This window comes from Sphaerodactylus townsendi, linkage group LG15, assembly GCF_021028975.2.
Source record: "Sphaerodactylus townsendi isolate TG3544 linkage group LG15, MPM_Stown_v2.3, whole genome shotgun sequence".
Taxonomy (NCBI): domain Eukaryota; kingdom Metazoa; phylum Chordata; class Lepidosauria; order Squamata; family Sphaerodactylidae; genus Sphaerodactylus; species Sphaerodactylus townsendi.
The window spans coordinates 25,733,183-25,755,398 of NC_059439.1; the positions used below are offsets into that span (position 1 = coordinate 25,733,183).

At 47.5% G+C, this 22,216-nt stretch overlaps 2 protein-coding genes across 2 annotated transcripts in view; one reads left to right on the plus strand and one right to left on the minus strand.

The window, feature by feature from the left end:
- Positions 1-22,216, plus strand: part of LOC125444887 (sulfotransferase 1C2-like) — a 343,341-nt gene that overhangs the window by 210,170 nt on the left and 110,955 nt on the right. The gene's annotated exons all lie outside the window — the stretch shown is intronic.
- The window catches only part of KREMEN2 (kringle containing transmembrane protein 2), a 40,302-nt gene that overhangs the window by 16,200 nt on the left and 1,886 nt on the right, over positions 1-22,216 (minus strand). Inside the window, exons 2-4 of the mRNA XM_048517622.1 lie at positions 5,102-5,368; positions 3,956-4,080; positions 982-1,135 (exon numbers count right to left, since the gene is read on the minus strand). Coding sequence (XP_048373579.1) covers positions 982-1,135; positions 3,956-4,080; positions 5,102-5,368 — 546 coding nt within the window. The remainder of the gene's footprint in view (positions 1-981; positions 1,136-3,955; positions 4,081-5,101; positions 5,369-22,216) is intronic.

The following is a 22,216-nucleotide window of genomic DNA, read 5'->3' on the forward strand; positions in this document are numbered from 1 at the left end:
CTGTCAAATTACAGTAATTAGTGTAGCAGCCCTGAACCTTTAAATTCCAACAGGGCCACAGACAAGGCAATACAGATTCAAAGTTGTTCCATTCATCCCTTCCAATTACTGTGGCCGTTTCCCCACTTTTAAAATGACGTCGGTATCGTCTGGTCCAGGACCTTTTTAGCGTGGGGGTCGTGTTCCCAGGCTTCCCCACTGCCTCGCGCTCTGCGCGGGGTCATAAAAAGGCGCCATTTTGAGCAGCAGGGGGCGCAAGAGCAGCAGAGTCGGGGCGGCTGTGTTGTTGCTGCCCCTGTAGTGGGGAGTGCAGGTGGACCCCGCGCTACTCGGCGAGATTAGCGCGCAGCAAACGCTGAGTGGGGAAAGGGCCTGTGATGAGGAGAGAGGGGGCACAGAACAGGCCTCCTTAGTTAGGAAAAAGTGCTGCTGTTTAATCTCCTGCTGCTTCTGGGCATTTAAAAATTCAGGATGGACCTCTGGGTGATCATCCAGAAGATGTTTTAAACATACAGCTTCAGTAATTCAATCAAGGCCATTTTTAAACAAAGAGATTCCGGCCACCCAAAACCAAGATCACATAAGATTTGAACCCAATTTTTCCTAGTCCACTGTTCTAATTACCTCCCCATGTATGTCTTTTAAAAGTATTGTAAGCCACCTTGAGTCGCCTTACAGGACAGAAAGGTAGGATATAAATCCAAACTCTGCTTCTTCTTCTTCTAGGTTTAGCCAGCCCTGCCAAGAGCAATCACCAGCCCCCAGACAAAGATCCCCCCCCCATTATGTCATCACCCAGACCCAAACCAAATGCCCCATGCCCAAAATCATAAGACCATTTCTTAGTATGGCCACAACCACCAAAACATTGTCCACTACTTTCTGTTGCTACATGACTAGGTTCCTTCAATAACCTAAAGGACTTCTGATACAAGGGTAGGGTGAAGTTATCCAGAATAGCGCTTGTGCACGTGTGCTTACCGTTATATATACCAATCCGTCCGTCCCCCCCACACAGTTCGCTGGACTTGCCGAAGCAGACTTGGTCACACTCCACAGCGCTCACTGGCTGGCTGCGCCGGATATCTCCCTCATGGCCACAGAAACAGGCATAGCCGGCTTCCACCCCGGCAAACTGCAAAGGCAAAGAGACGGTAGGAAAATGTGTGCGTGCTGGTGAGGATCTCTGCAACCTACCCGTGACCTTGAGATGGTATTTATTAAATTGTAGGGCTGAGACTGTGGATCACGGAATGTTTATGCTTAATTATTATTTATAAAAGCGTTTGAAGTTAGAAAGGGGCTGTACGGAAATTAAATAATGACAACCCCTGCCTGTAGAACAATATAAAGTCGAAGAAAGGACATGGTAAGGAAGGAAAGGAGTATAAACACAGTCGAAGGAGGAGGAGTTGTGTTGTTGTTTGGATTTATATCCCACCTTTCTCTCCTGTAAGAAGACTCCAGGTGGCTTACAAGCTCCTTTCCCTTCCTCTCCCCAAAACAGACACCTTGTAGGTAAGTGGGGCTGAGAGAGTTCTGAAGAACTGTGACTAGCCCAAGGTCAACCAGCAGGAATGTAGGAGTGCGGAAACAAATCTGGTTCACCAGATAAGCCTCTCAGGTGGAGGGGTGGGGAATCAAACCCGGTTCTCCAGATTAGACGCCACCTACTCTTAACCACTGCACCACATTGGCTCTCATAAGGGAGAGGTTGAATTGATGGCTGCATTCAGATGTTACAGTCATGCATGCTGGGGAGTCTACCACCTATGCGTCTCAGGCGCACGCACTCCCTGCCATCTTTCCCATACACATGATCGCCATGCAACACTCATTTATCATACACATACACATACACACACTGCCCATTTGCAACATGGCAGCCAGGCATATCAGGAGGATCACAGTACTAGTGAATCTTCCCAGGATTTCTGTACTCAGTGGCAGGGCTGCAACAAAGTGGAGCATTTCCACGGATGGGACAACCACGGCCTTACAGAGCACCACTTTCCCGCCTGCCTCCTCTCACTCCCAAATGCCCTCTGGAATCCTGCCCCTGAAACAGCATTTTAGAGGCATTATGGGCAGTGGTGAGAAAGTTGGACTGCGTTGGCAGAAATCATAGCATTCGTGCTGCCTTGGATCCAAGCCAGAGGTGGAATTCAAATAATTTAACAACCGGTTCTGGTGGCGGGATTCAAATAATCTAACAACTGGTTGTTGACAAGCACCATTTTAACAATCGGTTCTGCCCAAGTGGTGCGAACCTGATGAATCCCAGCACTGATCCAATCCAGTGGGTAGAACATTAGAAGCTGGGAGCAGAAATGTACGTCTTATTGAGCAATTAGGTGGAATAATGACTCAGTATGCCCCCCCCCCCCTTCAAGTTTCCATAAATGAAAGGAACATGAGGTTTTTTTAATTATAAAAAAGACAGCTGAAAATTCAGGGGGAAAGAGCTCAAAACGTCCCACTGGGCCCCCACTAGTCCTTTCTGTTACTATGCCCCTCTCGAGAGAATCACTGGAGACATGCACATGCTGCAAGAGGAGAACAGCATTTTCCCAGGTGCAAAACACAGCGTGTGAAACGATCAGGAAACGCTGTCTCCATGGCACAGGCTCAGGCAACTGCGAGGACGGCCGCCCGAACCAAGCGCAACAAATGGTTCACAACTGTGCATTGGTTGCGCCAATAAAAACGGATTGTCTGGAAAGGCTGGGAGACAAAACAAATGCTATTCCCATCTCATTCCACACCAAGTGTCAAGCCAATCAGACGGAAAGGACCCACTCTTGTCCACTGGCCAAGATATTGAAGGGCACCACGTTGATCGAGAAAAGAGGGGGGGGGGGTACGTGGTGTTGGAAGTGAAGGACTTTACGCTGTTTCCTGCCTCAACCTACAGAGGGGGTTTTACTAGAGAGCTAGTGGCTAGATAGGGACCTAGGGATTTGACACCTTTACTCTATCATGCTGGTTCTATCCCTTTGATGTTAGACTGATACTCTCAGGGACTTCCTTCCTTCCGGCTTCTTCCTCGACCCCTTCTCCCTTCTGTTCCTACCATGCCTAGAGAGAGGATGGATGCTCCTCGCATCCATCTCCATCCAGCTAGATTAGGATAGCATAGTGACTCTGTCTACCTACCTTTCTATCCAGAATGGAGTTCACTAATAAATACTCTTTTTATTCGACTAGAAACTACAACTGACTCCGACTTTCTTTTGTGTAAGCTTGCCGCACATTGGGATCCATCACGCACACGCACGCACACGAGGTAAGGCTTCTGCTGTGTTCTAGCCACCCGCGCCGCTCTGCTAACTACGATAAGGGATAATCTCCAACTACCAGGAGCACTTATCCCAACATGTGGAAGATCTCTGTATGAATCAAGGCACTGGGCTGCATCCAGACAGCTTTGTCATTTAATCTCATGGAGTTCTAACTACAGACCCCATACAGACCCCATGACCTTTGTACCTGCAGGTTCCATAATGTCCAGCACAGCGTGGTGTGGTGGTTAAGAGCAGGTGGATTCTAATCTGGAGAACCAGGTTTGATTCCCCACTCCTCCACCTGAGTGGCAGAGGCTGATCTGGTGAACCAGAGGTGTTTCTGCACTCCTCCATTCCTGCTGGGTGACCCTGGGCTAGTCACAGTTCTCTCTGAACTCTCTCAGCCCCACCTCCCTCACAAGGTGTCTGTTGTGGGGAGAGGAAGGGAAAGGAGCTTGTAAGCCACCTGGAGTCTCCTTACAGGAGAGAAAGGTGGGGTATAAATCCAAACTCTTCTTCTTTTTAGTGCTCAGTGGGGATCCCTCTGGGGTGAAAGAAAGCTGGCACAGACCGATGTCCGACTTGTAACAATGATTTAGTATGTTGAAAAGAAGAAAAGACGAACTCAGAGTCCCTGCAGACTCGCTCTCCGGCTGTTCAAGGCGCTTTACCTTATAGCCCCGCTTGCGGCAGAAGCTGAGGCAAACTTGCACCGTGAGTTTGGTGGAGGTGCCGCTGCTGCCGCTCAGTGCAGGAGGAGTCCCAGAATCCAGGAAGCAGCCGACGTAACCAGGCACTAAAGAGAACGACAGAGGGTTCCAGTCAGATGGTCGCCCATATTTTGCCCTTCAGAGTGCCCAAAGGATTCCCACCCTGAATGCTGACTGGGTGCACTGGTGTGAGTATACTGGACTCGGATCTGCAAGACCCACTGTCAAATCCCTGCTCCTCCATGAAAGTCATTGGGTGACCTTTCACCAGCCTAATTTCCTCAAAGCAGTGGTGGGATCCAAAACATTTAGTAACAGGTTCCCATGGTGGTGGGATTCAAACTGTGGCATAGCGCCAATGGGGCTGGGTGTGGCACGACGGGGGTGTGGCTGGGCATTCGGGGGCGGGGCATTCCTGGGCGGGGCTGTGGCAAGGACGCAGCAGCTGCGCCGGTCCTTGGGCGGGAAACGAATGCACGCAGGCGCAGGCTGCCACGCACGCCGGTGCACCTCCTGCTAGACTGCTTCAAGTTCTGCGCGCTACTACTGAGAAAAGGGGCGTAAGTTAAGGCAAAAATCACGTGGCAAAATCACCAATTAGTAACCCCCTCTCGGCACACACAAATAATGAGTAACCTACTCTCGGGAACCTGTGAGAACCTGCTGGATCCCACCTCTGTCTCAAAGGATTGTTGTGAAGGTGGAAAAGAGGAGGGGAGAACCGTTGAAGCCACCCTGAGCTCCCTAGACAATCAGCACAATAATAATACCTATTTCGCTTCAGAAGAGTGACATCTGTTAAAATATTGACTGGGTCCCAGCACATTTAATTGCTAAAGAGCAACCCGGTAGAATACTATCTAAAACTATTTTTTTTTTTGTATCTTACGAACAAGAGGATACAGACTTAAATGCCCCATGGCTTAATATCCTGGGAAGGCGGACTAGCATATCCTTGGGAAGACCTGGTCGCTCCTAACTCTCCAGTCCCATCTTGAAATGTCCCTGATGCGACTCTCTTAGCTGGACCACTCTGGGTCACCTCCTTCCCGTTGTCCTGACTACCGTCCCTTCTTCCCATTGGCTGCCCCGCCTCTCAGCACTCACTGTGGCAGGTAGGGATGTCGCAGTACTTCCAATAGATCCCTTCTTCATTCTCAGAGATGTAGCACCACGGCTGCACGTCGCCATCTGGGTTCCGGCAATAGTTATGGCTGCCCAGTCCCCACTCGCCATTTGGGTACTTGGCCGTGTTGTAAACATGCTCTCGCGTCTGGTTCCAATACAGACAGGGCCGCCCGGTGCTCTCTAGCGAAGTCCGGTTCTGCGTCCCTCGATAATCAGCCCCATTCACCATGAAACATTCAGACAGCTCTGGGGACAGGAGAAAAGCAAGAGAAAGAGGGGGTCAGTGGAACAGTCCCTATATTGTTCCCTTGGGTTATATGCATGAGTGATACTCATTTGGTGGCTTGGGAACCACCTGTGGATCTTTGACATGGGACCGGTGGCTCTTCTGAGCACTGTTTCCCAATGCTGTACCTGCTCCATGTTTCAGGAAAGTGGGCAAGGCCCTTGTCAGTGGGGTTCATGGTTGGCCATTTAATTCTACCTTGAAACAGCCACCTGTGAATAAGCTATCAGCCTTCTTGACCTCATGTCAGAGATGGAAGTAAATGCAGCTCTATTGGTTGACAGTTGATGCCGGAAGCATCCTAAGGCCGTGGTGGCGAACCTTTGGCACTCCAGATGTTATGGACTGCAATTCCCATCAGCCCCTGCCAACTGGCCATGCTGGCAGGGGCTGATGGGAATTGTAGTCCATAACATCTGGAGTGCCAAAGGTTCGCCACCACTGTCCTAAGGCCTCCTAGCATGCTTGCTGAGGAAAGGAGCTGGGCTAGTGCGGTGCCTATAACAGCAATCTAAGAGGTCTCTGGTTCAAATCTCAACACAAACCTGAACCCCTTAAATTGCCCCAGGCCATTGACGTAGTGCCAAGGGGGCGGGGTGTGGGTGCACAGCTCCCCCTCACTCCAGCCTTGCCCCAGGCAGGCCGCTTTCTTCCAGACAACTCATCAGTAACGTGGTTGTAATCACAGTCGAATGTCCTTTGATACAGTGTCGTGATTGAAGTGCCAAATGGGCTATCTGGCCCTTCCCAGGCCATTATAAGTTGTTTTTGGTCAGTTAGCTTCTTTAAGTGCAAGACAGAATACAGATCCTAGGTTGAAGGAGAAGTCACTAAGATTTTCCCCCTCTTTCTTCCTATCCCAACTTTTTATCTTTCTCCAGAAACTCACCCCCCTTCTTTCCCCCCCCCTTTTCTTTTTTAGTATCCAAAGCGGTTTAGATAATAAGTTAAAGAAATTGATTTAACATATGTACCGTTTTGTAAATCATAGCTGGAATATGACACAATGAAATATTACTATTATTAATGAAATCATCTATTACCTATCAACTTCTTTCCTCCCCCTTTACTTTTTGTAACTTCTTTTAAAAGTTTTTTCAATAAAGCGTATATTAAAAAAAAAAATTTTTTAAGGAAACATCATACAGCGAAGGTGAGGCTAGTTTAAACCTACCCTCTCCGGCTCTGCATCCCCAATTATCAGAGCCCACGTGGATGATTTTTAGGGCCAAAAGTGCACCTTTCAAATTCCAGTCATGTCTGCTGTCAGATACAGGCTGGATTGATTACTTTACAAGCCTGTTATGACCTTTACAATATGGAAGTGATATTAAAATGCTAAAATATTATCATGACAAGATACCCCCAGTCTTGGAAGTCTCCATTACTACGAGTCGTGATTTCTAGTGCTCGGTTTCTAAGGAGAGAGATTCCAGAGTTTCAGAAAATCTGAAGCTACGGCCTTGAAAGCCTTCATTCTTCCCGCCTGCATAGTCACCAGATGCTGTAAAATCTGGCAACCTTCCTAACCACCATGGGTGAAGTTGGTCAGTCATCAACTCATGATAACAATTTTTGAACCGCTACTAAGATTTCTTACCTTGACCTCGTGCTCTCTCTGCAATGACGTCTATTTGACGTGAATCTCTATCTACTACACTTTTATCCTGCCCTTCATCTGAGAGGCTTAGGGAAGCCCATCTCTCCTCTTCTCGATTTTATCCTCCCCACAACCCTATAAGGTAGGCTAGGTGGAGCATGCGATTGGCTCGAGGTCCCCTCCAAAACGGCACTGTTGGTTAAATAACAACCACCCAGCTCTGTCTACAGCTCAAGAACTGGACCATCATCATGGAAGCATGTCAGTTGTTTTCACACAATGCTGTTGTGTGTCCACTCTGGCACCAAAATCCCCGGATGGCCTTGTGAAAAGGTACACATGCCAACATATTAGGAGCCAATTTGGAACTCCTGAAGAAGGTGATTCCTTATCAATAATTTGTGGGTGTAGTGGTTAAGAGCAGCTGGATTCTAATCTGGAGAACTGAGTTGGATTCCCCACTCTTCCACCTGAGTGGCAGAGACTTATCTGATGAACCAGACGTGTTTCCGCACTCCTACATTCCTGATGGGTGACCTTGGGCTAGTCACAGTTCTTTGGAACTTTCTTAGCCCTACCTACCTCACAAGGTGTGTGTTGTGGGGAGAGAAAGGCAAAGGAGTTTGTAAGCCACTTTGAATCTCCTTACAGGAGAGAAAGGTGGGGTATAAATCCAAAGTCGTCTTCTTCTGAAATGAGCATCCATCTACAATTTTTATATTGTTGTTTAACACGGTGCGACCCGCCCTGAACCTGGAAGGGACAGTAGGTCCAATGGTCATCCCAGTGGTCATTGGCACCCCGGGCGCCATTCTGAAAATACTAGGGTGGCACTTAAAACATCTTCAAATCAACAAAATCAACATTCGGTCGGGTTCAGAAGGCAGCCCTGCTAGGATCCACACGAATGCTACACAGATACAACAACAACCACCACCTTTATTTGGCATTTAAAATAGATTCTAGAGCGTTGCCAGACATTTTTGAAATACAAATCAAGAGTACATTCAAAACGCAGAAACAAGAAGACTGTATATAGCAGCATACATTACTTAGAAAGTTCTGTCACTTGTAAAAGAAATTTTGCTACTTTTTCCAAGAGCATGACATCTGTGTTGTTTAACAGAAGCTCCACAACAGAACTGTCAGAGTCACTTTCAGACTTGTCTAGGGCCAGCCTGGGGGAGAAATTCCTAATGCTCACATATCTCGGACAGTCAAGAATAACGTGAGCAAGAGTCTCCACCTGATTTTTACAGTGTGGACAAACCCGATCCTGGAGAGGGATGGATAAGTAACGACCCTTTGTAATGGCCAATGGGAAAGTATTCTCTCTTTCTCACAATACTAGAACCAGGGGGCATACATTGAAAATGCTGGGGGGAAGAATTAGGACTAATAAAAGGAAACACTTCTTCACACAACGGGTGTGATTGGTGTTTGGAATATGCTGCCACAGGAGGTGGTGATGGCCACTACCCTGGATAGCTTTAAAAGGGGCTTGGGCAGATTTATGGAGGAGAAGTCGATTTATGGCTACCAATCTTGATCCTCTTTGATCTGAGATTGCAAATGCCTTAACAGTCCAGGTGCTCAGGAGCAACAGCCGCAGAAGGCCACTGCTTTCACATCCTGCATGTGAGCTCCCAATGGCACCTGGTGGGCCACTGCGAGTAGCAGAGTGCTGGACTAGATGGACTCTGGTCTGATCCAGCTGGCTTGTTCTTATGTTCTTATGGTATTGGACCTGGCCCTTGTGATCATCCATCTCTATTGGGGTTCAGTTAATAATTCAAAATATTTGGCTATGTGCCCCTGTTCCGGTATTATTCCGAAGGGTGAGCATGATTTATTTGCTTGCCCCAACAAGATATGACATTGCTGTTCTAAAAGTCTGCTTTTTAAGGTTTGGAAAATCTCTCTGGGTGTCAGCACACAGAGATCTTCAAGCTACGCAGATACGTTATAACATCCTGGGCCTCTGGGTGAGGCTCGAGTTGCAATGAAAGGCCAACAACAACCAGCTAAAGATCTGACAGCTGCGATATTAAACCAAACGAAATAATAACAACAAGGTGGGGTGTGTGTGTGAATCACCGTGCGACGGTCTTGATGGGTTTCTCCGCATCCCACAGGATCACTGAGAGGGAGGTGCAGGTTGGGTCTGCCTGCAGCACCAGCACCAAGCAGCTTTGTTGAGCAGATTTATGAAGAAATCATATGTATAATTTCCCATGATAAAGATATCTTAGAAACAAGTCTGGACCGCCTGTCCTTGCAGGTGTCTGTTTCATGTGTGCTTCGGCGTCTCACCGCAGCACTTTTTGATCCTCCTTTCTGGTTTGCACCTCTCCCAAACACCCGGCACCCCGTCTCATTTTCTGCCAGCCGACAGTAGGGATGCCAGCTTTAATGTGTCTGAGCGGTATAATGGTTAGAGTGTCAGGCTGAGAGCCCTGGGTTCAAATCAACCCACTGCCATGGTACCTTGAGCCGGTCACTCTCTCAGCCTACTCTATTCCACAAGGTAACTGTTGCAAGGATGAAATAAATGGGTCTTCACTGGGCAGAAAAGTGGGGTAGAAATAAATATAAATGCAAAACAGTTTGATCTGCAGATCTTAGCACTCGATTGCCCTTGTTTCCATGAGGTGAAAACTCAGCAGCGTGGTGTAGTGGTTAAGAGCAGGTGGGTTATAATCTGGAGAACCAGGTTTGATTCCCCACTCCTCCACCTCAGTGGCAGAAGCTTATCTGGTGAACCAGATGTGGTTCTGCACTCCTACATTCCTGCTGGGCAACCTTGGGCTAGTCACAGTTCTTCGGAGCTCTCTCAGCCCCACCCACCTCACAGGGTGGTTGGTGGTGGGGGCGGGAAGGGAAAGGAGATTGTAAGCCCCTTTGAGTCTCCTTACAGGAGAGAAAGGTGGGATATAAATCCAAACTCTTCTTCTTCTTCTTCTACTTGCTGATAATTTCGGATCACACTACGGAGAAAGGCACAAGAGTAGGCCAGGTTGATTTTTCCTCTGGTTCACTGGCAACCCTAGCTCCAAAGGAGGGGACAGGGGAGATGGGCAGAACAGCAAATTTATGAATGCCCTGGCCATTAAACTAAAGCACTAGACATAAAACTACATCTGGTAGTTTTGAGTTTCACAGGGGAATCCTATTATTAGGAAAAAGGTCTCCCTTGGTCTGTTTTTAAAAAGTAATAACGGCTTGACTCCAGCCAGCTTTTCCACTGGTTAAAAGGGAGGAGAGTCCCTTTTGACCAGTCACAAGGCTATGCTGGGGGTCGGGGGATCTGCATCACAAAAATCATAATAAAGATGGGGATTGGGCAAGATTTGGCAAAAGAGCTAGCTGGAGCAGAGCCTGTGCTTGGAGGGCTTTGCACCCTGAATCTTGGGACAGCTTTGCAGGATCTGAGAAGACCTGCACAGGGAGGGACTCTCCACTTCTTCAAGAGTTCCCAAGAGACCTCTAGTCGCCCCCTCCTCTCAACGCCCCCCCCCCAGCCGCCAAATGTGGAGCTGGAGGAACATCAGAGCCAGCATGACAAGACAAGCTTGAAAGAAAAGAGGGACATGTCCCAAGACTGCCTCCGGGGTGGGGGCCAGAAGAGATTAGAGATGCTAAATGTGTAATCGGTTAAAGCATGCTAAGACTTTGAAGATTCAAAGGGAATCGGTGGTGGTGCGGAGAGTGTCGTGTGAGCCTTGGCTGGAGGCAAAAGAAACACAGGAGACCCTTTTAGATCTTACACTTGGGGAGGAGGGGAGGGAGGGGGATCAAAGTCTTCAAAGGCACATTTAATCGGTCATGCCAAGATAGTCAAGTGCAGGCAAAGCTGTGGAAGAAGGGAGGAGACCGGCAGAGAGCAGCCCCCTCCTCGTTCCTTTGACCTCTGTCAAGGTCAGCAGTGGGTCCTCTTGACCCGAATATGGATCTGTCCTCACGTCACATCAGCTGGTTTTCAGCCCCACAGAACCTCCCCCCCCCAAAAAAACCCCTCAGAGGTTACAATAAAGGGCAACGCATTCCTGAGCATGCGCAAAGTGATTCTCCCCTGCTTCCTGACTTGTCACAGCCTATCTTCAGGGGATCAGAGGCAGAGATGCCAAATCGGAAATCATGGCCGGAGTCCTGACATCAGTCATTTTGAAAATTCAACAGCGCCCATCTGCCACAGGAGAGCGACCAGCAGTGGGTGCTGAGGAGGAGGGGTTAAGAATGGGAAATGAGCAGTAGTAGAATCTGAAGGATAAGGACAAGATTCCCAGCAGTCAGAGGGAATAATTTTAAGGGTTGGGCATACCTCCTTGCCTTTCCTTAGGAACAGCAGGAGCAAAACCCATTCGCCCGAATGACAAATCTTAGCAAATGTGCCTGTCGAGAACAGATTGCAGAATGCAAAGGTTTTCCGTGCGGAATCGTGACCCTACTCTCCTCTCCCTTTATATTTTTAAAACACACAACCTTGGTCCAAATACTTGCAGCTCCCGGTACCAGGTGTAATTTGGGCTTGGAGAGAGAGGCCCCTTCCGCACATGCCGAATAATGCACTTTCAATGAACTTTGCAACTGTGCGTAATGGCCAAATTCACTTGTGAAAGTGGATTGAAAAGTGAATTATTCTTCATGTGTGAAAGGGGCCAGAGAGAGAGAGAGAGAGAGAGAGAGAGAGAAAGCCACCCACCACAGGCTAAAGGATCCTGAGAAATGTCCATTTGCCTCGTGCCTCTCACGAGAACCCAGGAGTCCTGGCTGTGAGCCTTCCGAGTCCAATCCCAGACATATTATGTCCTTCCACAGCTGGGAATAGACCCAAGAGTCTCGCTTCCCTTCCCTTCCCTTGCCACCCCCAGCGTGCCCCCCCACCCCCGCCCAAACCTCTCATGGTGTAACCAGACACTTTTCCAGACCCGGGCCCCAGGGGGACAGGCCCCACCTGTTGTTCAGGGTGGAAATAGCTGAGAACATAATAAACAGGTGGCTGATATAAAGCAAAAGGGGGCAGAGGCCGGAGGGAGACTGGATGAGGGGATGTAGAGAAGCCGATGGAAGCCAGAGCCTGGCTGTCTAGCAGGTGGTGTCTGTTGGCAGCTGAGGCTTCCAGCGGCTGCTTGGTCCCGGTGGGGGGCTGTCTTGGAAGGGGGGGGAATAAAGGAGGGATAAAGGGCAGAATGCGAGATGGCCTTGAGGGAGTGGGGGGGACACACAAAGAACAGGGGCGGGGGACATCAGAGGGACAAGTGGCCCTGGTCTGTGCAGGCACCGGCGGTGGCGGAATTGCTGAAGAAACACTCTGTGAATGCACCCGGCTGAGGGAAAATAACTTGATTCCGACAAACGTGGGATTAGCTATTTCGGGCCCATTGTAAACGGCTTCCTCCGCTCAGGCTGCAGCTGTCGAAAGGCCGCCAGGCTGTTTCAGAAAGGGGCAGACAAGAATTCGGAATGTATACTTGCTAAATATATATATCTGCATATCAGAGAGCGTGTTCACACGGTTGTTTTCAAAGTGTGTTTGTTTTCTAAGTGCACTCTGGGGATCCCCGGAGTTATGCAGATGCTTCCTGAGCCCAAGTATCCATAATGGTGGTCAAGCTCCCTCAAAGTCAACCATTGCTGGTCTGCTCCCGACCTTTGCAGATGGAGGAGAACATTGGGGGTGTTCTCGACCAAGCCCTCCCATCCGGGGTGACAGTCCTGAGGCCTAGACAGTGTGATGTAATGGTCAGAAGCTTGTTGCTGAATCTTAGAGACCAGAGGTTAAATCCTCCCTCAACCATGAAACATGGCAACCTAAGGCCATTTTATTTCTCTCAGCCTCATCCGCTTCATTGGCTGTGAGGTGAAAAAAAAGGATATGGTGCCCTGAGATGCTTAGAGAAAAGGCGGGAGAAAAATGTAGTCAACAGAATCAGGTGTATGCCTTGAAACACACCTTACAATCTTCTGCTGTGAACTGTGGACCTGTGATGGATCCATTAACCACTTTACACCCAGCTGGAGGAATTGAGAAAGAAATGTATTTACAGGGTCTTGGAAACCGCAGGATCCATCTATGGAGTAAATGCCTGTCCTTTCTCCAAGGAATTCCAGGATGTTTCTATGATCTGTTCCCCATTTTATTTACACCCTGAGGGGAATATAAAGCTAAAACAAATCCAGCAGCCCAAGGTCAATGAGTGACTGTCATGGCTCAGTGGTGACTTGAACCCACATTTTCCCAGTCTTAAACAAAGCACCAACCACTACACCACATCAGGACAAAGGGAATATCTAGAGTTCATGACACTCCATCCGTACCAGAGGTTATGGTTACAATCCTAAGGACACTTTCCTGGGAGTAGGCCCCACTGAATCATATTTCTGACGAGACTTGCTTAGGATTGCTCCTGTTACCACAGAAGGCTTCTGGAGTTCAGGAAAATAACAATTTAGGCCTCCCAAAATGTAAGCCTCTCCATTTTGGCTGATGAAGAACACAGTGAAACTTGATGGGTCTATATACCTCAGTGTCAACTCTGCTTTGCACAAGACATTGGAGATGCGGCAGGCTGTTTTCATCCTCAGCTAAGAAGGATCACATAGGCCCCTTCCGCACACGCAAAATAATGCATTTTCAAACCACTTTCACAACTGTTTGCAAGTGGATTTTGCTATTCCACACAGCTTCAAAGAGCACTGAAAGCGGTTTGAAAGTGCATTATTCTGCATGTGCGGAATGAGCCATAGATAATCACCGCCATTAAGGGATATCTATATAAAGCTAACTTCTCACACCTTTGCAGGTATCCTCCCAGGGAACCATACTGGCTTTGCCATTCAGTTGACCCGCATGAAGGATGTCAGCCTCCAGGCAAGGCATGAAGATCTCCTGGAATAAAAACTTCTCAAAGAGATCAGCCCCCTGGAGAAAATGTCTGCATAGGAGGGTAGACTGCAGGGGTTTATACCCCATTGAAGTCCCTCCCACCTTCCTCAGGCCCCACCCCCAAATCTCCAGGAATTTCCCAACCTGGTGTTGGCAACTGCACAATAGAACATGGAAGCTCAGTGACTTGAACTCTTAAGTGTGGAAGAAGCAGCTGGGGTGGGGGTGGGGACTTAGATTGGGGCCATAGCTCCAAAGAAGTGCCGTTCCCCTAAATTCTCTGTTCCCTTAAGTTTTGGTAGAGGGAGAAAAGTCAATCTGGAAATCTGTCCCCCCCCCCCCCCCATGGGTGGGAGTGCATTTTGATCCAAGAAACGAGGCATATACATAGGATATGCCTAACGGTGTCGTCATGTGACCGCGGTGTCACACATAGGCCTAGATCTGAAGAGGTTTTTCACTCAGGTCCCTTCTGCACATGCAGAATAATGCACTTTCAATCCACTTTCAATCCACTTTTACTGTGCGGAATAGCAAAATCCACTTGCAAACAATTGTGAAAGTGGACTGCAAGTGCATTATTCTGCATGTGCGGAAGGGGCCTCAGTTTCGCAAAATTCCCCTGCTCACGGCCGTCTCTGCCCCACGTGGTTTTTATTCGTGCAGGCCGCATGATCCAGGGCAGAGTCTTTTCGGATGGTCAAACAGACTAGCTGGTTGGATCCAATTCATAGTTTGAGCCCACGATGGGGGCCCTATTTGGGTAGAAAGATGGCATAAATGTTTTAAATAAGGAATAATAAATAAGATTCGGCATTTATGGCGAGTGGGGGAAGACCAGACACGTTCTTTCTTCTCCTGTTCTATTTATAAATACATCAAAGCAAAAAATATATGGGGAGTTTTCTTTCAGCAAAAGAGCTTGATCAATCTAATGACAGATTTGAGTAACGTGCTCACAGAAAAAGGGCCATTTGGTAGCCTGCTCAAGGAAGACCCCTCAGGAAAGAAGTCCTTCCTTTCATGACTGGAAGAATCCTCCAGGGATGGAAAGGCACCTCTGGGCCAACCCATGGTAGAGAAAATTATTTATTTTCCTGCCAGAGCCGCCAAAACACATCAAAAGCTTGAAGAAGAACATACAAAACGGAGGGCTGTCTTGTCATGACGCATTATAGTATGATTTATAGAACTGTAAACGCACATTACCCTTTTATCATTGTAATGATTTATGGTCTTGACAAATAAATTACTTAATTACCACTTCATTAATTCCTCTTTTTTTCTTAAAAGGAAATGGCACAACCTACCTAACAAAGCCCTGTACGGCCTGATCCGGGCCTATTATATTCCTTCTGTCTGAATCCAGCCTTTCAAAAGGAAAACTGTAGGGGAGATGCTTTTCAATCTGGCTAACACTTATAAGAGCAGGGAGTGGAGTGTTTCCCTGGAACACCAGTTCACACTGAAACCTGGGGAGTTTTAGGAAATGAGGCCTGGTTTTGTTCATGAGCATGGTTTTAAAGAGAGAAAAAGAAAGTTAGGCACAGTTTAATATCTCAAATTCTGAGGGGGAAGATCTAGGTTCATTTCACTTGGTGATTCTCAACCACTCATATTCTCTATCTCAGCCTTTCCTACCTCACAGGGTTGTTGTGAAGATAAAATAGAGGGAGATAGATGCTACCACAAGCTCCCTGAGGGAAAGCATAATAATAAGAGCAGAAGGTAAAGCCTCACTGCCATAATTCCTTGTAAGGGGAACCAGTCTCTGGATTGACAGGAGTACCTTCCTTATGAGGAGAGGCTGCAGCGTTTGGGACTCTTTTAATTTGGAGAGAAGACGTCTGAGGGCGGATATGATTGAAGTCTATAAAATTATGCATGGGGTAGAAAACGTTGACAGAGAGAATTTTTTCTCTCTTTCTCACAATACTAGAACCAGGGGGCATTCATTGAAAATGCTGGGGGGAAGAATTAGGACTAATACAAGGAAACACTTCTTCACACAACGGGTGTGATTGGTGTTTGGAATATGCTGCCACAGGAGGTGGTGATGGACACTAACCTGGATAGCTTTAAAAGGGGCTTGGACAGATTTATGGAGGAGAAGTCGATCTATGGCTACCAATCTTGATCCTCTTTGATCTGAGATTGCAAATGCCTTAACAGACCAAGTGCTCAGGAGCAGCAGCAGCAGAAGGCCATTGCTTTCACCTCCTGCACGTGAGCTCCCAAAGGCACCTGGTGGGCCACTGCGAGTAGCAGAGTGCTGGACTAGATGGACTCTGGTCTGATCCAGCTGGCTTGTTCTCATGTTCTTATGTTCTTATTTTGAAACATACTCGTGCAATATTTTTTTAAAATCAAATATCTTCAAAACTGAAAGTATTTTTACTTATACTTTTTATCCTAAACTCTCTCCAAGGAGATAAGAGTACTATGAATATCCCTCTCTGATTCTCAGTTTCCCAGGCCTTGATGCTAACCACTACACCACACTGGTTCTTACTGCTATAAAATAGATTGTTTTTAATAGAGCTGGATAAAATTCAACTAAAGTACATTAACTACCCCCACTAGCTTGGTCAGCAACGCCCGGCCATCTCGCCTGATCTTTTGCTTCAGTTTTGAATTGGGGCGGTGGGGTGGGGGGATTTGCAGATGCCTTTGAGAGCCAACATGGTATAGTGATTAAGACCAGGTGCACTCTAATCTGCAGAACCGGGTTTGATTCCCTGGTCTGCCACTTGAGCTGTGAAGGCTTATCTGGTGAACCAGATTAGCTTGTGTACTCCAACACATACCAGCTGGGTGATCTTGGGCTAGTCACAGTTCTTCGGAGCTCTCTCAGCCCCCACCTACCTCACAGGGTGTTTGTTGTGGGGGGGGGGGAGAGGGAAAGGAGATTGTAAGCCCCTTTGGGTCTCCTTTCAGGAGAGAAAGGGGGGCTATAAATCCAAACTCCTCTTCTTCATCATCTTTGGAAAATACAGCCCTTCCTCAGCTCCTCACTCATTCTTTCTGAGTCTTTAAAATGCAGCGTTTGAGACGGCAAAGCGAATTAATCTTGATTTCACAGCATCTCCTCATGAACACCAATGCACAATGTTGCAGTCTTTCATTCAACACCCCATGCTATGTGACTGATCCAGACCTCAGCTAGCGGTATCATGGCATTCATGTGCTGTACATGTACCTTTATGTGCTGCAGCATCTCCAAACTATATCTCTGCCCCTTTAGACGCATTCCTTGTGCAGCCCGGTAGCTTTTAGCAACATGGAATGGAAGCAGTTAGTGGGGTTGCCACCTGGCCTGGAGGAAAACGCTCCCCGTCTCTTCTACAGAAGAATAATGTATAGGAATGGGAAGGTGAAGAAGCTTTTCACGGCCTGGAGATCCCTTGGTCAATAGCATCCGCTCAAGCTTCTATTAAAAGATAGGACATTTTTTCCTCCGAGTCAATAAGCCACTGTTGTAAACAGTGTGGAAAGAAGGGTGTGATCAGGATATAAACGTATCTCTATTTGCATCTGTGAAACTCTGGAAGGTGTGAGATGGCGTGCACGTTGGAATGAGGTTTTTCCGGCCCTTTCCCCCCACACAACAAAACGCACCACCTCACAAATAAGGTCGGTGTCCTGCTTTGAACTGCACAGATAACTAAGAACATAAGAACATAAGAACTAGCCTGCTGGATCAGACCAGAGTCCATCTAGTCCAGCACTCTGCTACTCGCAGTGGCCCACCAGGTGCCTTTGGGAGCTCACGTGCAGGATGTGAAAGCAATGGCCTGCTGCTGCTGCTGCTCCTGAGCACCTGGTCTGCTAAGGCATTTGCAACCTCAGATCAAGGAGGATCAAGATTGGGAGCCATAAATCGACTTCTCCTCCATAAATCTGTCCAAGCCCTTTTTAAAGCTATCCAGGTTAGTGGCCATCACCACCTCCTGTGGCAGCATATTCCAAACACCAATCACACCCGTTGTGTGAAGAAGTGTTTCCTTTTATTAGTCCTAATTCTTCCCCCCAGCATTTTCAATGAATGCCCCCTGGTTCTAGTATTGTGAGAAAGAGAAAAAAAATTCTCTCTGTCAACATTTTCTACCCCATGCATAATTTTATAGACTTCAATCATATCCCCCCTCTGCCGTCTCCTCTCCAAACTAAAGAGTCCCAAACGCTGCAGCCTCTCCTCACGAGGAAGGTCACAAGCCTTTATTGGCATAAAATAAACATACAAAATCAGCATACAAAATTTGCCCATTATTGCTCACAATTATAGACACTGGTACTAAAATACTAAATACTAAAATATATACATGGTCCTTCTGTAACTATAGGACATTCCTTCAGCTAAGTTAACTCACTTAAACGTCATCGGATACTGACAGAAGCTAGAAAAATTACTGCTGGCTATATGTGGTCATAATACATGTGACATTGGTTGGTATTCATCTAGACTTACGTCTATTAGTGTTAGCAGAAATTTTGCTACATTCTCACACACTGTGGGATCCATGTTGTTCAAAAGCATAGGTATCTTAAGAGCATCAGTTAGATTGTTATACAGAAATGGGATAAGTGCAGATTGTGACATTCTGATTTTTGCAAACCTTACACAATGAAAGAGGGTATGAGCGAGTGTCTCCACCTGACCCATATTGCATGGACATAGCCTCCTCTGTTTATCAATTTGTTGATATCTGCCATAGAGCAGCATAGAAGGCATTAGATTGAATCTGGCCAGTGTTAAAGCTCTTCTTAATTTAGGGTTGGTGATCCACTGTAAATAATTGGCCATGTGTCCTTGTTCAATTGGAATAAGCAGGGTCAGGGGGGAACACGTTTTCCTCGCAGCTGTTATCATATCCCGATACTCTTGTCCTAATAGCTTAGTTTTCAAGCAGCTATATGCTTCTGATAGGGAAAGAGGGACTAACGACTCACGAGGAAGGTGCTCCAATCCTTCAATCATCCTCGTTGCCCTTCTCTGCACTTTTTCTATCTCTTCGATACCCTTTTTGAGATGTGGTGACCAGAACTGAACACAGTACTCCAAGTGTGGTCGCACGATGGCTTTATATAAGGGATCTATATAACTGATCTACGAGATGACTCTCAGCTTCAAACCCACCTTTGGGAGCCATGCGGCACGCTCCAGACCAGATATCTACAGAGAAGCTGACTCAGGGATCAGAAAAAACCTAAGAGGCTGTGCAAACCACAACAGGAGGAAGAAAAACCCACAAGATCCAGCTAATCCCCAAGGTCATAGAAGACAGATAATTCAATCAGTGCTGTAGATTTGATTGTAAGAATAAATGATGGATGTCCTATGAAGAGACTTGGATGAGCGTGGCGTGGCTAATTATGGGTTTGGGATTCATTTCCTTCAGCCCTGGCTGGATGGCTGTGAATCTGTTTCGTTCGCAGAGTTATGAATAATTCAGAGGAATAAAATACTTTATGGATCCACCCTACTGCTAAACAGTGAGCGCTAATTAATCAATCCCCAATAAGTACCGCCAGCTCTCCAGGTCTGTGTCCCAAATCATAATCGCTAATGGGAATTAGAAACCCCAACTCACCCAATATGCATAAGACCATAATTAATGGATGGAGTTCTTAACTGCAGATGGCAGTAGGTTTTTTTGGAGTCTTTTTCCTCTCGAAAGGGTTATAGTTCTTAGAACGACGGTTTAGCAGTCTGCATTTATTAATCCAAAATAATCCCAGTTCTCTCTTCCCTATCACTCAAGGTCCAATCAGGCAGCCCTTACTCATATACAAAAGCAGGAAGGGGGAAACGCAAATCCATACTGCTCCTGGGAGCCAACGTGGCATAGCTGTTAAGAGCAGGTGCACTCTAATCTGGAGAACTGGGTTTGATTCCCTGCTGTGCCCCTCGAGCTGTGGAGGCTTATCTGGTGAACTAGATTAGCTTGTGCTTTCCAACACATGCCAGCTGGGTGACCTTGGGCTAGTCACAGTTCTCTCAGAACTCTCTCAGCCCCACCTACCTCACAGGGTGTTTGTTGTGAGGGGGGAAGGAGTTTGTAAGCGCCTTTGAGTCTCCTAACAGGAGAGAAAGGGGGGATATAAATATATACCCAACTATTATTGTTGTTATTGTTACTACTACTATTACTACAGGTAACAGAAGTTAAGATGTACCAAAACGAACAGATCTCAACTGGGCTTCGTAAAAGGTAGAGCCGGTTTAAAAGAAAAGAACCACTGGGTGCCGAGGAAGGTAAGAGCTCCACAGTGAAGTCGAAAATCATCCTCGCAAGAGAGAAAGTGAAGAGCTCATACCTAGGGAGGTAATGAACAGGGAAGGAAAACCTGGGCTCAATTGCTCCCTGCATCACAGCGCCCCCTGATGGTGGCCTGAGGCTTTGCCAGTGTTGAAACTGGCAAGAGGAGCAGCTATGGTTAATCCTAGGATAAGAGACCCAAGAGGAAATTGGATAGATATGGTTCTCTGTAGCGTCTAGACTTGCTAACTCCCTCTCCATCAGAGTTTCATAAGTAAGAAGAAATTCAGCTTTGTCGTGTTTCCTTTCCCCCCCCCCATCCACTAGCGACTGCGTGCCATGGAATCGGTCACCTGTTGAATTTTGGTTTCGCCGTCAGCTTTTCGAGGGACGCTTCTCAACATATGGGGACATTGTAGAAGATCCTGGGGCTACTAAAGATCTCTTCTCTCTACCTTCCAAAGCCTGAATGGACCAGGTAGAAAATTCCCCTCTCTCTTTTTGGACAGTATATACTAGGTTTGTTCTACAGCCTTTAGAACTAAACCCATTCACTTCAATCCAAACCCATTCACTTCAATGGACTCAGATGTTACTGCTTAGGGTGGCACAGTCGTCAGTCACCCTTTGTGTGGGAAGGAGGTAATCTGTGTATTACTGAAAAGTTGGCTATCTTGTTACAAGCAGTGAGAAACCAGATGAGGAAGGAACTTTTAAAAGTTTACAATGTTTGTACAAGCTTGGGTAACAGCTGTACACTGTAATCTCTGAAAGAGATCTGTCGATCACACAATAAAGAGGGCAGCTTGACCCAGTTGGATTAAATTACCCCAGCAGAAAGAAGATCCGCATTGAATCTCGGGGGGGGGGGGTGTTTCGCTCTCCCAGAAGCCTACCCCCCAAGTCTGGTGGGGCAGTGTGCCACTCAAGATGAAGTGTGTTTCCTGGCGCCGGGGTCTTGTTTCAGAAACTGTTTTCAGTGTCAGGCTCTGGAATGTGTGCAGCGGCTATAAAAATAACCTCTGAGCGTACGCCGAGTGTCTTTACCGAGGTTTCTTCCCTCCTGCCCGGTGCTGTTCATTTGGCAGCGGGAAGGAAACACTCCAAATGCAACGTCGTGACTGGGACCACCTAGAGACCCCAAATCGCTCCTTCCGTCTCTTTAAAGAACTGTTTGTACGATGGTCACCATGTAAGAGGTGCCCCGCTGCATCCGACCAGTGATCTATCTCAGTGATGGCGAACCTATGGCACGGGTGCCAGAGGTGGCACTCAGAGCCCTCTCTGTGAGCACGTGCAAACAGAGTGCCCCCCCCCCCCCACATCTAGGCTGGCCTGGGCAGCTGGGCTCGATTATTAGCATTAAACCTAAGACCTAGTTTTGGGGAAGTAGTGTAGGTAACCCTGTTAAGCACTGTTAAACTAAAGCGTGATCCTTTACCTGGGAGTGAGCTCGGTTGCTGGCAATGGGGCTTGCTTCAGAGTAAACCCTCCTAGGGTCGTGATTCACCCATTCGAAGTGTTGCACGGTTGCTTCAAAGCAAAGCCACCGACTACCACCAAGCTTACTCCTGAGTAACGCACACCTCGGAGCCAACCGTTTTTTCTAAACGAAAACCTCAGTATTCAGGTTAAATTGCCCTGTTGGCGCTTTGCGATAAGTAAGCGGGTTTTGGGTTGCAATTTGGGCACTCGGTCTCGAAAAGGTTTGCCATCACTGATCTATCTGGTCCCAGCACCCTGTCTCACATACTGGCCAGCCACAATGTAGTAAAATTATCGAAAGGGCGGGGGGGAAGAGAGAGAGAGAGAATAACCACAATCCATTCTCTGCCCTAACCACTCCCCGGAAAGAATCCAGAAGTTATTTAGGATGCGACTGAAGATAAGGCCGGAAGAAGAGTTGACTCTCCCACGCAGTCCCTGAAACCTCGAGATCAGTTTCCATGCTGCTGGGGGAAGTGTGGGGGTGGGGGGGGCGCTACCCCCTTCCTGTAAACCCCCTCTGCACGGTAGCATCTCCCGCTTGGGGCAAGAGGGCATCTTCTTCCCGCCCTCGCCC